Source organism: Diadema antillarum, unplaced genomic scaffold (assembly GCF_040938485.1).
Source record: "Diadema antillarum isolate AM-2024a unplaced genomic scaffold, OU_Dant_1.0 seq00001482_RagTag, whole genome shotgun sequence".
NCBI classification, from domain to species: domain Eukaryota; kingdom Metazoa; phylum Echinodermata; class Echinoidea; order Diadematoida; family Diadematidae; genus Diadema; species Diadema antillarum.
In genome coordinates this window covers 770,119-785,865 of record NW_027272221.1, presented here as the reverse complement: position 1 = coordinate 785,865, position 15,747 = coordinate 770,119, and the positions used below count along the sequence as shown (strand labels likewise).

Below are 15,747 nucleotides of genomic sequence, written 5' to 3'. Positions count from 1 at the left end.
ACACCTTTTGTAAAATAAAAAACATCCACTCTACACACACAGATGGGTGATGCAAACTATTTCTGGGCACAATTTTCGCTGAATCAGCCTCACTGTTGTTCTCATTGAGTTAAAGATTTCAGATGCTTTGGATCACATGGGTGCAATATACATGTCGCGGATGCATTGGTCTTTTATTCTCAAGTTATAAAGTGGATCGAAAATATTTTACACCTCCTGATGAATATCACTTGAAGGCTCTGTATTTCAATGTTTCCTCTGAAAAAAAAAATAAAAAAAAGACATTTAAAGAATCAAAGTTCTCAGCTCCTACGTGGCTTATGAGTCTCTGATATCATGTAAATGCAAAAAGAAGAAAATACAACTAGACTTGAATGTAACAAAATGATAAATCCTTAAATTGTGAATCAGGGAGTGAGCAGAGCTACTACTTTTCATGTGTTCCACAGCAGTAGTGTTAGAAAAAAAAAAGTTTAGCAAACAGTCTATGATAATAGCATGCTGATATTTGTTAATAAAAATCTTAATAGTGAAAGCATGATTCACAACAAAATTGAAATACAGGATTTTTTTTCCCACTGCATTTTGAATATCATCATGCAGCTAAAGCAGCAAACTTTGACACTTTCTGAAATTATGCCACCACAATGTTGAACAGTGCCTTATGTTGTCGTCAAAGTGCTCTTAACTCATTGAGGATGAGCTGATTTTGCTGACATGCATTTCCCATACACAACTGCCCAAATATACCCGAGAATAATCTTCAACGGGTTAAAGCAAATAGTAAATGAATATTCTTGGCAAAAGAAAGAAAAAAAAAGTGCTGTCACTCAGTTGCTAGATGAAAGGAAGATGTTTTGTCTTGTATTTTGAACAGATAGAACTGGTTCAGAACTGCTTTCAGCTCTGGTTTATCCAATGACAAGCAATGTTTCAAGATTATCTTAAACTTCATGATCTTTTGCCAATGTGACCACAGCTTAGGACACTGTCTCCCCATCATGTTCTCGGGTAAAGGTACATGATATATTTGCTGCTAATATTATCTTTTCCTAATCAAATTGGCAACACAAGTTTTACTGTGTATCCTTTAATGGAGAAAGATAACTAGTAGAGGGATGTGGCTAGATGCATAAAATCTGTACGACATTAAAAACAAACAAATATGCATACATCACAGAAGAATTGAGATAGAAACACTGGGTTTCATCTATTTACATGCACGGCCAATTCCAAGTGTCAGTCATTAAATTTTGTGATTGAGAGGCTTTTGAAAATCCAGCAACTGAAACAAGCATTGACATATAGAAACAAAATGTTCTAATGAAAGGGAATGTTTGAACTTTACCTCATGAAACAGGAAGAATAAATAGCTTTAATCATGATTAAAAGATAATGGCATCAAATACCAGAAGTGGGCTTTCTGGGACTACAGACTGGTACATGTAATACACAGTTGATGCACTTTGGCAGCATTTGTTCCTTGGCTTCTATAGTACACAGTGTAAAATGATTATAATCCTGTAAAATTGCAAGAAATGTATTCAATCGACCAAAGGAGGTTCAAGAGATGAAGTTCAAACTGGCTGTAATTATTCACAGAGCTGCCAGTTTGTTCCTTGGATGGACTGAAGAAGTCAACTGGTGCATTCGTGCCTCTGCTGAACGAGGATCAAAGTCGCCATCATTCTTAGCAATCTGAAGATTCATTTTGAACGTGCTAACATAATGTTGGCTATATTTTGCTTGTTTATTTATCATACGACATGAAATTTCACCTGATGATAAAGCACATGTCACAGAAGGAAATCCCATCCTGTAATATGTGCAGAAGAGTGAATCTGAGCTGTATATTGTGAAAATACTTGAAACTGTACCCTCACTGCAAAGTCAATTTCATCATTTTTCCAATCACTGGCAACAAATGAAAATGATATGGTATAATCTTCAAGTACAGTTCCTTGTATATTCATATGTCAGATTCCCATAAAGACATGCAAACTCAAGTGATTTTGATTTGTATTTCATCAATCTTTGTGTAATATTTGCACATCCCTGTGTCTGTTCCAGTATGTATCACTCATCTTTTTAATATAAGAAAGGATGGCATAAAGTAATTACTATCATAAAGACATATCTTCCTTACAGAAATGGAGGTCACTATGCAATGATGCATGAATCCATTGTCTTCCTATCTGTGGGACAGCTCCAGTTTGGCACTTACTTCAAATATATTTTTTAGGGGCAGCATCAAACATTGGATCAAAGAGAATACAACTGTTGTCATTCCATCTCTATAAACCTCCTTGATTCTGCCATACCCACACCCGGAAGCTATTCGAAATCTATAAAGTCTATTCACAGTCCATGCCAAAACACAGCTATAAATGAATAATATTCTATGTATCATTCTGTACATTACTGTAACACACACACAAATGTAAAAGACAGATTGACATTCAAAACAAAATGCTACCATTTGTTTGAATTCAAAGCCTTGTCACACATTCAAACCTTGAGTTATTACATAATTCATCAGCACACCAGCTCAGAAATAATACATTGTATTATGCACTTGTACAGGTGCAAGAAACTTGAGAGTGCCATATGCAGTAGAAAAGTACAACAGCTCCACAGTCAAATGTACAATTATATATCAAAATTTTCCTGTAGGACATATTTAAATATTTATATTTGTATGAAAAAAAAATAGTAAGGTGGGTTAAACAGAGTTGCCATTTCATTCTTCTACACTTTCTTGCTTAGACCTACCTCTATCTAAAAAGAATACACCAAAATTGTGTTGAAAAAAAAAAATGTTAGTATCAGGTGAGAACCACAAAGAATCTAAATTGCTTCAAAGAAGGTTGAAGTCATGGAAAGTCTGAGCACTCACAAACTTTCCATTTACAAATACACTTGATATCTAAATGTGACACCATGTAATGAATAACCCTGTGATATTTCTCTTCCATTTTGTAAATTTTGTATATATAAACTAATGTTTTATCTTTTCTTCTTTTTTTTGACTTGAGCACTGGGTTGCCATGTAAAAAATAGCCTTGTTTTCATGCATGTACGCATTCAATATTTCCTTCTTTCTCTACCATACAAGAAATGTATGAAATTGATGAAATATGTATTCCTGTCTGTATGCTTGCTTCAATTTAATATCAAGTTTGTGTCTCACACCGGCCATATTCACAGACAATGGGCGTTTCTTCATCAGACCAAAGTTCAAACGTTGCTATTTTGCGGATTAGAAAAATAGCCCAATATCATGTGTGCTTTTATCAGCTCAAAAACAGCAAGTTGACACATGGGTACTTTGCATCACTACTCTGCTCGGCAACAGAACTCTACGTAGAGTTCTGTGGGCTCAGCACATGGTTCAAATGATGGCATCGAGAAATTTTTTTCACCCGATGGAGACGCAAACTTGATTGCGCGCTAATTCACAATCTGGACCAAGAATTCTTTGGGGAATTTTCCTGATCAGAAAGCACGCTATGAGCGTCTCCATTGCATACCAACAGCGGGTTTATTTGACATCAGGCTAATTTTTTAACTACAAAATAGGCCGCTATTTTGAAACTTTAGTCTGATGAAGACAGGCCCAATGTAGTCCCCGCAATTAATTCCATTTGGACAAGAAATTTGGTTCAATATTACGTAAATAACGATCCATTTCCCTTCTTGGTATTAGTATAGTGACTTGATTGGTTGACCAACACCACTTCCACCCCCTCCCCCTCCACAACCGCCCGCCCCCCCCCCCCCCAAAAAAAAAAAATCCTTCACCTAATGGACTTGGTAGCAGTTCAGTGTTTGTTGATATTAAATTACTCACCTACATGTATCTACTATTACATAAACAGAAGGAAATTTCACTCCTTGATTGTGTTCTTGTACACAAAGTAGAATGGCCTCCCCGCATCCTCCTAGCTTTCTGATAAACGCTCATAAATCCAATACCTGAAACATTGTTCATCAATATTCATTGCATCACACACCTCTGTAGACCTCTATAAAGCTCTCGATGTTTCCATCCTAGGATTTTTCGGCCTTCATTCGTTCGTAGACCGGCTTCAGTTTCTCCAGGAACTGCTCGTGGTCCCATATCGTTGCCAGGAGCCCGTCCGGGTTCTTGGGGTCGTCATAGCGATCGTAGTCGATGACCCCGCCTTCCAGTGTGGACATCTTTGAATTCATCTCCTGGAGGATGGCGTTCCCAGCGCAGATGTCCCACTTCTTGATCAAGGTGACATGCACGTATGCGTCCGCCTTGCCTTCCAATAGAGACATGACTTTGAAACCTGAAAGAATATCCACAAGAGTACATCACTTGAAAATTTCTCTTTTTTTTTTTTCTCAATTTGAAGACTGCAATAGACCGTCTCTGTAACTTATCACAATTTATGGATGTTTCTGTTCTAACAGCATAGCAATGAAGCATTTCATTCACCTGCTTCCTCCAATCCACATTTCATATGTAGGATTTAGCTGTTGATAAGTCCGGCAAGCTTTCTGGTTGTTAAGAGAGACTTTTGTTAATAAAGTAATGTATAAAATCTGAATATCATACAATTGTAGAACCGGTCTACTGTCCTACACTACCAAAAACAGACCTGCAAGAAATTAGATCAATCACTTGAATATAGAAAGCAGGGGATACAAAAATGCTCTGGAGTGCTTCATTTGAAAGTTGGAAGTTTTCATGATGGCGATGCACAGTGCGATGCAAAAAGCACAAAGGTGTCATATCTCATTAAAATACATGTGGAGCCAGCATGCTTGGCTGTATGTTTCAAATCCAACACGCCTCATAAAAGTTACTTCCCGTTAATTTTTGAACAGTAGGCATGGCATGGCATAGGTGTCTTCTACAGGTGAACTGCACTAGTGTTTCCAACACTGTTCCATTCTCAATATGAGGAAAATAGATAAAAATTGTAACTGACGCCGACTTTAAAAAAGCTTTCAATGCATTTCATTTACAAAAAATTACAAACATAGTTCATGAATGCTTCCTTGCAAGAACTTTCCACATTATTTGAAAGTCTGTTGTGCAGGCTGCTGAATCATTTGAAACATGCACTCACCACAAACTTGGCCTATCATTTAGCAAGATATTGTTCAGTAAACTTGCCTCACGGGACACTTTGTGTCAAACCATCATAGAGATATGTCAAAATCAAAGGACAGAAAAATTAATACAGCCATTGAAAATATCATATCATTACAAAATGGGATTCTGCAAACTTAATGACTAGAGTCACAATCAATCATTTAAATTTGCTGAGCACTTTTATTTCTGGCATCAAAATTTGTGAGTAATAATGACTGAAATCTTTGTTCAAAACCACTTTAGATTAATGATGCACAACACAGGTATATTTCAATTACCCGTTCTTGGCTTGTGAGATGTCATTTTTCATCATCTATTCATTTGAAAGGAAGAGGAGAGACAACAACACCTAGGTTACATCATACAAAATATGTGCACCCAGATTCTCATAAAATTAGCCAAGAATTTTGCAAGATTACCGCACCTGCTCCTCCTGCTGGTATGACCTCGGTAGACTCGCCGAATGTTGTCTTGGCGACCTTTTCCACGTCGCCTGCGTGGCTCCTGGAGACGATGATGCGCGGACTCTTTAGGATGTTGGCGTCATACTTGATCTCCTGGAGGTGGGGGGCGTGTCCCTTTCCCACCCACGCCCAGCCTGGAAGTGAGATCAACAAGCAGGCATTAAAAGCAAAATCTACAGGGACAGTTCATCCTAATATTATGTTGCTTCGTAGGAAAAGAGAAAACTCAGTGAAATAGATCAGTGAACAGTTTTGAAAAAAGAAAATACACACACATACAAAAATTGTTACAGCTTAGACAGTCAAACAGATTGGAAACTCTGTATGACCTGTGTGTTGAGCAGATGTCCATTTGGTTTTACACAAAATTTAGCCAATCTTTTAATCTTCTCCCAAGATAAACTTTCTTCAGACTCTGTTCTTGGTATATATTTAGAGTGCACATATGTGCAATACGTTTTGTGTGTCCTCCTCAACAAACAGTTCTCTTTGATCCCCTACAATTGAGAAATTATGTATACCTACTAGCAAATACAAACACAAATATATAGTTCCAAAAGAGTGCTCTTGGCAGGTGCTCGTACACTCAAAAGCCCAAACTTACTTGTTTTGGGTCCTTCTTCAAGAAAAGGCTTGTGGATGACCCCAATGACTGGCCTCCCCTTGACAGCCACACACACCATTGTGGTGACATACTGCAGCAAATCCTCTACGAGGTGCACAGATAAAGGAAATCACATACAAAAACAAAAACCAATAAGAAAAAAACGCTAGTATATATACATGAATGATGCACACACAGAGACATCACTGTTAGGTTGCAAATTTTTTATAACACATGAAAATTATATACATGTATTGTGAATGGACAGGCATTAATGCACTTACTCCAGCCTCTGTGTCAAATCACAAAAATAACATCTCGCAAAGATGTCAGTGACCTCCTCATTCACAAAAATATCTGTATGCAAAAAAATAACAGCATCTACACTAACAGATATCAATATGAACAATTACATCATCGCCTTTGAAATCCCCTCTACTTTTTACACATACAATTGTAATTGTAAAAAAAATATGTATAAACAAAAATTATATATTTGCAAATGTTTTTGGTGGACAAGTTCACACTACAGCCATTCCGTTGTTCAAGTCACGATTGTATTAATCTACATTAACCCGTTGATGATGGACCGATTTTGCTACAACACACATTTCCCATAGACACCTTCCCGAGTATACTTGGGACTTATCCTCAACAGGTTAAAAGTTAAATCACAATACTTGTATTTCACTGAAATGAACACAGCTCAAACAAGAATCTAGTGAAGATTTGGGTAAAGGGCACTGCAAGACTTTAGAGGGCCAATTCCATGCTATGTTTCAGCTGGAGTAAAATCATCAAGGTTGTGACTTGTGCTTTTGAATACATGACATAATGAATTTAAAAAAAAAAGGAAGAAGAAAGAATGAATGAATACAAATTACACACATCACAGAAGATAACTAATAAGTTTGGCCCACCTGTGTATTCTTGCGTTGCATCAAGAGGATCAACCCAAACTGTGATGTCGCCGGATGGAATCTTTTCGTCCGTCTGAATCACTTTGGAAACGATAGGAATATCTTTGTTGACGGGCTTTACGTTCTCCATGTTGAATTCTTTCTTCTCATGCTCCTCAGAGACAACCTGTTAAAAATGCAAAAAGAAAGGTATGATAGGGGGTTGTGTTTTCTTAAGTTCGTGTGTGAAAACTTACCTATTTTACATAGAATATGCACCCTTCTTTACCTCAAAGACTTGATATAGACTCCTCATATACTAGACAACATACTCTGAAAATGGCGTGAGAATTCCTGGGTGCGTCATTTTCATTACAGACGCACTTACAATACACGTCCGGTCCCACAACCTGTCCAGTCCCACAACGCTTGGTCATACTACTAATCAGGCCAAGTCCTGGTTTGTCCACAGCTGTGGATGACCATCCACATGACACCAGGGCAACTAATTCTCACCTAATGTACTACAACATGTTCTATGATTAAATTTACGATCACAACCACTGACACAGTCACAGATTGATACAAAGTGAGTAATTTCCCACCTCCGATATACATGTATGATATTTTAGTGAAAGAGCACCTGGCAAGCATGAAACACTTTACACCATGCAGCCTACCAAATCAACTATCAGTAGATCTATTAGTATTAATTTTAAAACCGGATCTAAAAAAAAAAAAAAAAAGGTCACAATTGAATACGCCTGATACATCTTTTTTTCTCACTTTTAGTGCAGTGGAGGATAGATATAAATTACAAAACCAAAGTCAGTCTAGGGTCTACCCCTATAAATTTACAATCCAACTTAAAATTTTAGGCTATTTTACGTCATGGTTTGGGATCACTCTCCTTGAAGCTTTATTCAGCCTTTATTTATGCCTACTGTATTATATTTTTACTTACATGTATGTTATAGACAGCTGGGCAATTGCACAATTGCCCATAGCTGCATCCCCAGACTGGTTTATAAGGGATCATATGTTACCCGCTACAACAAAAGGATCCTAAAGTCGCTGACGGCTGAGCCAAGAAAATCGAGTTTGAAGACACATCATCAAAATTGGTCAAAACAGTTCGATTTCTGTTTTTGGCATAATTTTGTAGTCTAATGTTTTGTCTATCCGTGATCATCTGCCGAAATTTCGAAGCTAAATGATCAAATGAAAGGCAAGAAATTAGCATTTTTCTGGGCCATGATTTTTCGACTTTCAACGTAACAGAAACGTGTCCGAAGATTTGGATTTAGCGCCGCAACTAGACTCCGCCCCTAGCAACGAGGAAGTGATCTTATTGGTCAGTGCTTGGCATCCTGATTACTGATTGGTCGTGCGTAGACCGCTGGCGCTAAGCTTGCACGAACACTGCGGAGGTCGCTAGGAGCATACCTTCTATTGTCAAGCGGTGAAAACTGTCTCACCTCCCCTTGATCATGTTAGCGTCAGAAGGAAAACTTTCAAGGCGTTTTTCTCGAAACTCTGATTTCCTCAACCACTTGACATGCGCTAATAAAATCATCGATATCTCCACAACCGAGTACTGTTATGATTTGTGTTATATATGAAATTAAAGTAAAAGAGGAAGGGAATAATGTCATGTCATTTTTAGAAAATTGTCCTTCCCCGACTTTCGGATCCTTTTGTAGTAGCGGGTCACATATAGTTTTGGTCGAGACCTAATGTCACTGTCGTCGGGTATAAAAATTTTTGGTGAGATATTAATGTCGAGAAACCTCTTATGAAATATGAAAAAGATGCAATTTCAAAAAGGATTCAACGTTTATTTGATGAAAATTGGTCTTGAAATGGCTAATCAAGCTAATCTAGATTATCTAGTATTATTAATATTAATTTGGTTCTAACGTTGATCAGAATACAAATTAAAGACTAGACTCGTCGACGTAAGACTTTGACGAAGTGCAGTGTGCATGTGACTGCAGATCTTGTAAGTTAATCACATTGTGAGCTTACAAAGACAGAAGGGAATGACTTCTTAAATCCAGATACGATAGCTTCATGTGACTTCATATCACCATCCGTGACAGGGTTGTTCATTCCTTCCTTGGTCTTCCCTTTGCTGGCTTCGTTGAGCCGGTGCGAGTCGCGGATAGCCTTCACCACTACGCCTCCACGTTCAGCTAGCTGGATGCTGGCTGCGAGCAGTTCCTTCATGCTGATCAGTTCACCTTTCGACGCCGAAATTACCTCATTTGCTTTGGTATCAGAACCATTGTAATATGTTCTTTGTATAAACAGAAGTGTACCTCCCCCTAGAACTACAAGCACTATGACACCAAATGGATTTAGGCGTATGTTCGGCATTGCGAAAGACATTTGGAAAATTGTCCGTCGGATCAACAATCTTTTCACGTGTATGGGACTGAGCACAAGAATTGTTCATTTGTTTTGTATACGTGTACGTTTACACGACAAACTGCGCCGGTGGATGATGTTCGGCTGTGGTGCTGGTGGACTTGCCCGTAAACGTGTCCAATCTGAGACAATAGGTTAATTTTATTTATTAGTCTTTTGGATACGCCATTTTTTCAGAATTATAGGCATTTAAAACTATTAGTTATATATTTATAAATTCTTTCTAACATTTGTTTTTTAAATGTTGTGAGTTAAAATAAAAATTATACTCATCAATAACTACTACTACCAATTGGCAAATGGTGCGAACGAGGAAAAAATAATAATAGCACCAACCCCTCCCCACTCCCCTCCACCCCCAGGCCTATTATGCACAAGGATAGAAACTCTTCTAACATCCCAAACTTTTATGTAGGCCTGTAATGCACTTTTATATTTCTGGTGACACTTCCGGGTTTAATCAGCAGCTGACAAGCAAGCAAGCAAGCAAAACAAAACAAAACAAAACAAAACAAGAACAAAAATAAAATAAAATGGGGGGGGGGGGGGTGCTCGCCAGTGCGCCTCCTCCTGGATCCACCACTGGGTTGTTAGACCATGGGATGACATGGAAAAATCAGCCTAGTTTTTCAGTTTCGTAGTCCGTATTTAGGCTCCACCTGAAAATGTGCCAAGTTAAAATAATTTGGGGTGCTGAATCCAAATATCAATGTTGCCAAGTCAGCAACATGCACGTTCTAATGATATTAGTGCTTAATTATGCAAATTTATGCAAGAATGTGATATTTTCAGTTTGTGTTGGTGGGTCTGCATTTGGATCACTGAAAATTAGCAAAGTGGGATAATTTTTGTGTGCTGAGTCCATATATGAATGTCATTTAGTCAGAAATGTGTGCCCTTTTTCATAATAATGCTTAATTATGCAAATTTCAGGTATTCTATGCAAAACTCCTATTATTTCTATTTCATCTTGGTATCATGCGTTTGAACCAATGAAAATTCATACATTGGAGTTATTTGGGATGCTGAGTTCATTTATGAATGATGAAAAATCATTAGCCATCATGTTAACTTGATCAGTGCTTGATTATGCAAATTAGATTAATTTATGCAGAACATAGTATTTTCATTCTTTCAGAGTGATTCTTCATTTGTGGAGCAATGAAAATTAGCACAGTTGTTAAATTGGGGGTGCTGATTCCAAATATAAATGTGGTAAAATCAGTCACCTGCATGATTGTACTTGATTATGTAAATTTAATTAATTAATGCAAGATACAGTAATTTCTTCTTTCTTGGTTGGTCTGTGTATTTTGATCACCGGGGGAAAATGCCCAGTGGGTTTATAAGGGTTAGGGTCCGTATGTACAGGAAATGTTTCCAAGTTAAGCTGCATGTGATCAGAGCTTAATGACAAAGAGTACAAACTACAGTGATGCACTGCATTTGGTTTGCAAATTAAGTGCTTAATTAAAGCTTTTCCACATCCACACATTATCCAGGGGTAAAATTACGTGTATACTCAGATCATGGTCATTGTAATAACAAATGATTCATAATCTTATTGCCAGCTGATATGATCTCTTATTATTAAAAAATAAATAAACTATTCAATCACACAGTCTCTGTATCTCTGTCTGTCTGTCTGTCTGGCTGTCTGTCTCTGTTTCTCTCTCTCTCTCTCTCTCTCTCTCTCTCTCGATATTATATATACATATATACATATATATATATATATATATATATATATATATCGCACATCAGACCTTTTTGCAACACAGGCAAAATAGTGCACAAGGTACTTTAAACTCAAATGAGAACTTACAAAATGTTTCACATCGGAATACCTATGCTATATTGAATGTTCAGTTTACAATTAATCACTTTTATTTCACTTTAATTAGATCTCAATTTCAGTCACACAAAGTGGTCCATAAGTATCATTAGCAATGAGACTATCCACAAATTGTGTCTAGTAGTTCTGGACCGAAATTAGGAGTAGTAAAGAGACTCCATTGACCCCTCCCTAACAGATCAGGTGCACTGATAAATTTTGATAAAAATGAAGGTAACGACAAAACAACTTAGCATAAGCAACGCTCTGCTCCTGATACAAAATGCTCGGCATCTGTCCATGTAAATTTATTAATTGATTAATTATTATTTGAAGAGTTTGTTTGCAAAAACCGATAAGTCCATTTTTGAAGATTTTAAAATACGGTCTCTGTCATAAAGTACAAAATAATACCTTTTAAATGATATATTGGTCACTACATATAAAGGTATATTTTTGAAGTTATGGTCAAAAGAAGCAAAAATTTTCTTATTATTCTCTTTATTTTTCTTGACCTTTAATCGCAAATATCTCCATTTGACAAATATGGACTTGTCTGTTTTTGCAAACAAACTCTTCATTTATTTCATTTTATTCTTATTTTTGTTTTGTTTTGTTTTCATAAGTTATTCATCCAAAATAGTGCAGTTCATAGTTATAACACTAGATGTGCTAATAACATATGTACCTTTTAACCAATATAGGTTTCAAAGACTATTGGAGCTAAGTGCTGGAATGAGTTACCTGCTATTATGAAAGAATGTCCTATTATACACTCTCGTCTTTTAAACCTACAAATGAGGAGTTTGTTTGCAAAAACCGATAAGTCCATTTTTGAAGATTTTGAGTTACGGTCTCTGTCATAAAGTACAAAATAATACCTTTTAAATGATATATTGGTCACGACATATAACGGTACATTTTTAAAGTTATGGTCATAAGAAGCAAAAATTTTCTTATCATTCTCTTTATTTTTCTTGACCTTTAATCGCAAATATCTCCATTTCGCAAATATGGACTTATCGGTTTTTGCAAACAAACTCTTCAAATATAAAATGTTTTAATTTAAAGTGCAGCTGAATAATAATTGGGATATTTGCCTTTTTGTTTTGTTTTGTTTCGTTTTGTTACCTTTTGTGTGTATTTTTCCTTTGTTACTTGCAATTTTGTGTATAATTTCTATGTGGTAGATTTACTCTTAAAATCTATAGTTATATTTTTGATTGCAATTTGTAGCCTCTTATCTCTAAGGGAATCGGCCTTGATAAGTTCTATACGGTCTTTTTTTTATTCCCACAAATGCTAAGTAGGCCTATATCTTTTGCATTATACCTTTTATTTCCAATGTAAATGTAATGTTGAATATGTTATGTCCGTGTATGTGCGTTTTTATGCTTTTTAGCATGTGGAATAAATAAGATTGAATTGAATTGAATTGAATTAATTCAGGGAAAAGATGCACAGGTTGTTTTTCTATTATTTTTCAGCACTGGATTGTGTTATAATATAGGACCTACAGAGTTTGAATGCAAAACAGATTTCACGTTTTTTCCTTTGATTATATCGATATAGATAGCATGACAATGCGCTCATTACATATATAACACACAAATCTATAAAGATAGTCTTGTATATATCACAAACATAGGCCAACATTTTACTATTACTATTATTTCACAGAAATACAGTGAAAATAACACAAAATGTCAGAGCATAATACCTATTTTTACATTTTACCTATCTTTATTCTTATTGTTTTTCACAGCTTTGATGTCAAAACATTCAACATAAAAATGGACATCTGTTTTGCATTTCAACTCTTCTATATACGACTATAGCAACATGGGAGGAGGAATTATGACTATCACATAATATTCCAATAGAGAGGCAGGGGTCGTATAAGGTGGATCCTTCGTGCAAAACATGTTAAAAAATAGATACAAAAGGTAATCAGGTTTTTTTTTTTTTTTTTTTTTTTTTTTTTTTTTTGGGGGGGGGGTGCTGAATTACTACATTTTAGTTCAGAGTGAAGAGAAATAAGAATAGGAACACATAAAATAATGCAGGCCTACACACACACCAAAAAACAAACCGAATACAAAAGATATGAAATATTGATAATGACTATGAAATGTTGATAATGAATAGATGTATAGATGGATAAATAAAATAGAAATTCAATTACTGTATGCAAAGAAAATTGCCAAGAAAATAAGAGTGGAGAAGCCATGTTTATTGTGTGAAATACAGTACAGTAGTCCACATCACAGAACTGTCCACATTGCTGCTGTCATTTCCCCACGGCACCAAGAGAGGGCGCTGGACTACAGAAAGGAACAGCATGCAAAATCCAACACCTACAAGAACGATAACAGCTCTATGGGACGGACCGTGTCGTCGGGTAAGTCGACTCGATCTAGCTCTTGCACATGGAGATGTCTTAGTATATATCTCTATGCTCTTGCAACGCACGCGGGGGCGGCGCGGCGGCGGGCATGCGGCGCGATGATATGATGCGATCGGCGATCCGCGAGTACGTCAGTAGTCACGAACAAGAGTGATACGAAATTTACAATACTCGAGCTATGCTACTGTCTGGCTGCTAGCTCACGCTGCGGAGCATGTGGTGTCAGAAATGATGGAATCACAACCTTGCCCTTGTATTTTCAATCAGCCGTTTTAGATGATCTCACATGTTCGTAGAAGATAAGTAATATTCAGTGCCAAACGTGTGCTAATTTTTCGATTAAACAACGAAGTGTTGAGTCAGATGTACGGACTACGCCAGCGCAGCAGGTGACATTCAAAGCAGAAGTCGTCAAGTCGGCCGGGCACGGCCACGGCTGGCTTTCCAGTGCATGTGTAGGGCGACCACCCACCGCCCTTGGGCTTGGAGCAGGGAGGGAACCGGTGCGCTGAGCTGTGCTGTGCGGACTGTGTGACATCGGAACATCGTCTGGTACAATTGTATGTTCATATCCTAATACTAAACACGGTAGTGTTTTACGCCATGGCATTGAAATCATCTTCATTGGAGGTCCTATTGATTGCAGTAAATGTTTGATGCGGAATTATATTTTCATTTTGTGCTCTGTAAGAAGTCTCGAAAGCTCTCCTCACAGTCATCAGATTAATCTGATTAATTTAGTCACAATCTTCATTATCAATTAACACAAAACAGTAGCGGTGATGATGATCTACCCCTTTAATTGAAATCACTGATCAAACAATGGTGAACAGAGAGATCTTCAGCTCAGATTAACCCTATTAAGCCCAAGCTATTTTGACCCCTCGCAGGCCCAAGGGGGGGGGGGGGGCACATTGTGCCCCCTATATAACTTTTTTATTATTTGATGTATCATCGTCATATTTGGCATGTGGGTAGAGTAACTCATACTCTACATGACCGTACATTTGAATTTTCACAAGGTCACCCATGGAGGGCGCTATTTACCAAAATATGAAGAAATACATAGGAAATGATATGCTAAAAACATGATTTTTCTGTATGATTTCTTTATCCCCATTATATATGTCTTATTATAGACCAATCATTTTCATATTTGCCACAAATGATAAGCAAGTGGAATTTCATTATTTTTTATGGTTGAAATTTCTCAAGGTCACCACATGGGGGCGCTATTCATATCAACATAGTGATACATTATGAGACCTGAGATGAAATGTTTGGGATGGGTACATGTATAGTTATGACATTTCATATTTGCATAATACTGGAATTTTGAGATTGCAAATTGATAATATGATAAACTAATGATATCAGAGGCATAACTTGGGTGAAGGAATCAAAATAACTCAAAATATAAGGGCAATCTTTAGAAAATATCATTGTTTTTAATTATCTCTATTATATCTATTGTTTTATGCCTTTGTCACATAAAAACAAAGGAAATAATAAGAAAAACTTTCCAGGACCATAATTACTTCGAATTTTGCTCCTTGAACAAATTTCAGCCAAGAAACACCCATTTCATACACAGTAATGCTGTTAAATGAAATGGGAACAGAAAAAAGATGCAAAATCTGACTGACATGGTTGTCAGTTTATGGTTGCCATGGCAACCAGCAACATCAAATATAGCTAAATTATATATTAAAATGTTCGTAATAAGATTTTAGGAAAAGTCACCAAATTTGGTTTAAATCGGATAAAGGGCGAAGGAGTGGCAAACGAAAATCTGGTTGGGGGGGGGGCACAATGTGCCCCCCTTGGGCTTTATAGGGTTAAATGTCAAACCGCCATAATGTACGCCACAGATGTATTGACCACATAATGTCTACAACTGCTACGTATGTCAGAGAGAAGAAATGATTGTTTCATCAAAAGTTTTCCATATTATTTTTTATTTTACCTAGCATCGTCCATC

The 15,747-nt window shown here is 36.8% G+C and overlaps 1 protein-coding gene across 1 annotated transcript; it reads right to left on the bottom strand.

Moving 5' to 3' along the window:
* Window positions 1–3,783: 3,783 nt before the first annotated feature.
* Window positions 3,784–9,577, bottom strand: LOC139709945 (Golgi-resident adenosine 3',5'-bisphosphate 3'-phosphatase-like). Its single transcript, XM_071621896.1, has 5 exons — window positions 9,124–9,577; window positions 7,117–7,282; window positions 6,197–6,301; window positions 5,553–5,726; window positions 3,784–4,316 (listed from the first exon to the last, which is right to left on the bottom strand). Exons 1-5 carry the CDS (start codon window positions 9,484–9,486, stop codon window positions 4,051–4,053), a joined length of 1,074 nt encoding a protein of 357 aa, XP_071477997.1. The 5' UTR covers window positions 9,487–9,577; the 3' UTR covers window positions 3,784–4,050.
* Window positions 9,578–15,747: the final 6,170 nt, after the last annotated feature.

Bases quoted from the DNA above. Each gene is read 5' to 3' on its own strand.
- LOC139709945 (XM_071621896.1), bottom strand. From the start codon at position 9,486: ATGTCTTTCGCAATGCCGAACATACGCCTAAATCCATTTGGTGTCATA. The intron at 6,302-7,116 runs GTGGGCCAAACT...TGCACCTCGTAG, and splicing joins TGCAACGCAAGAATACACAG to AGGATTTGCTGCAGTATGTC. The intron at 5,727-6,196 runs GTAAGTTTGGGC...TCTCACTTCCAG, and splicing joins TGAAGAAGGACCCAAAACAA to GCTGGGCGTGGGTGGGAAAG.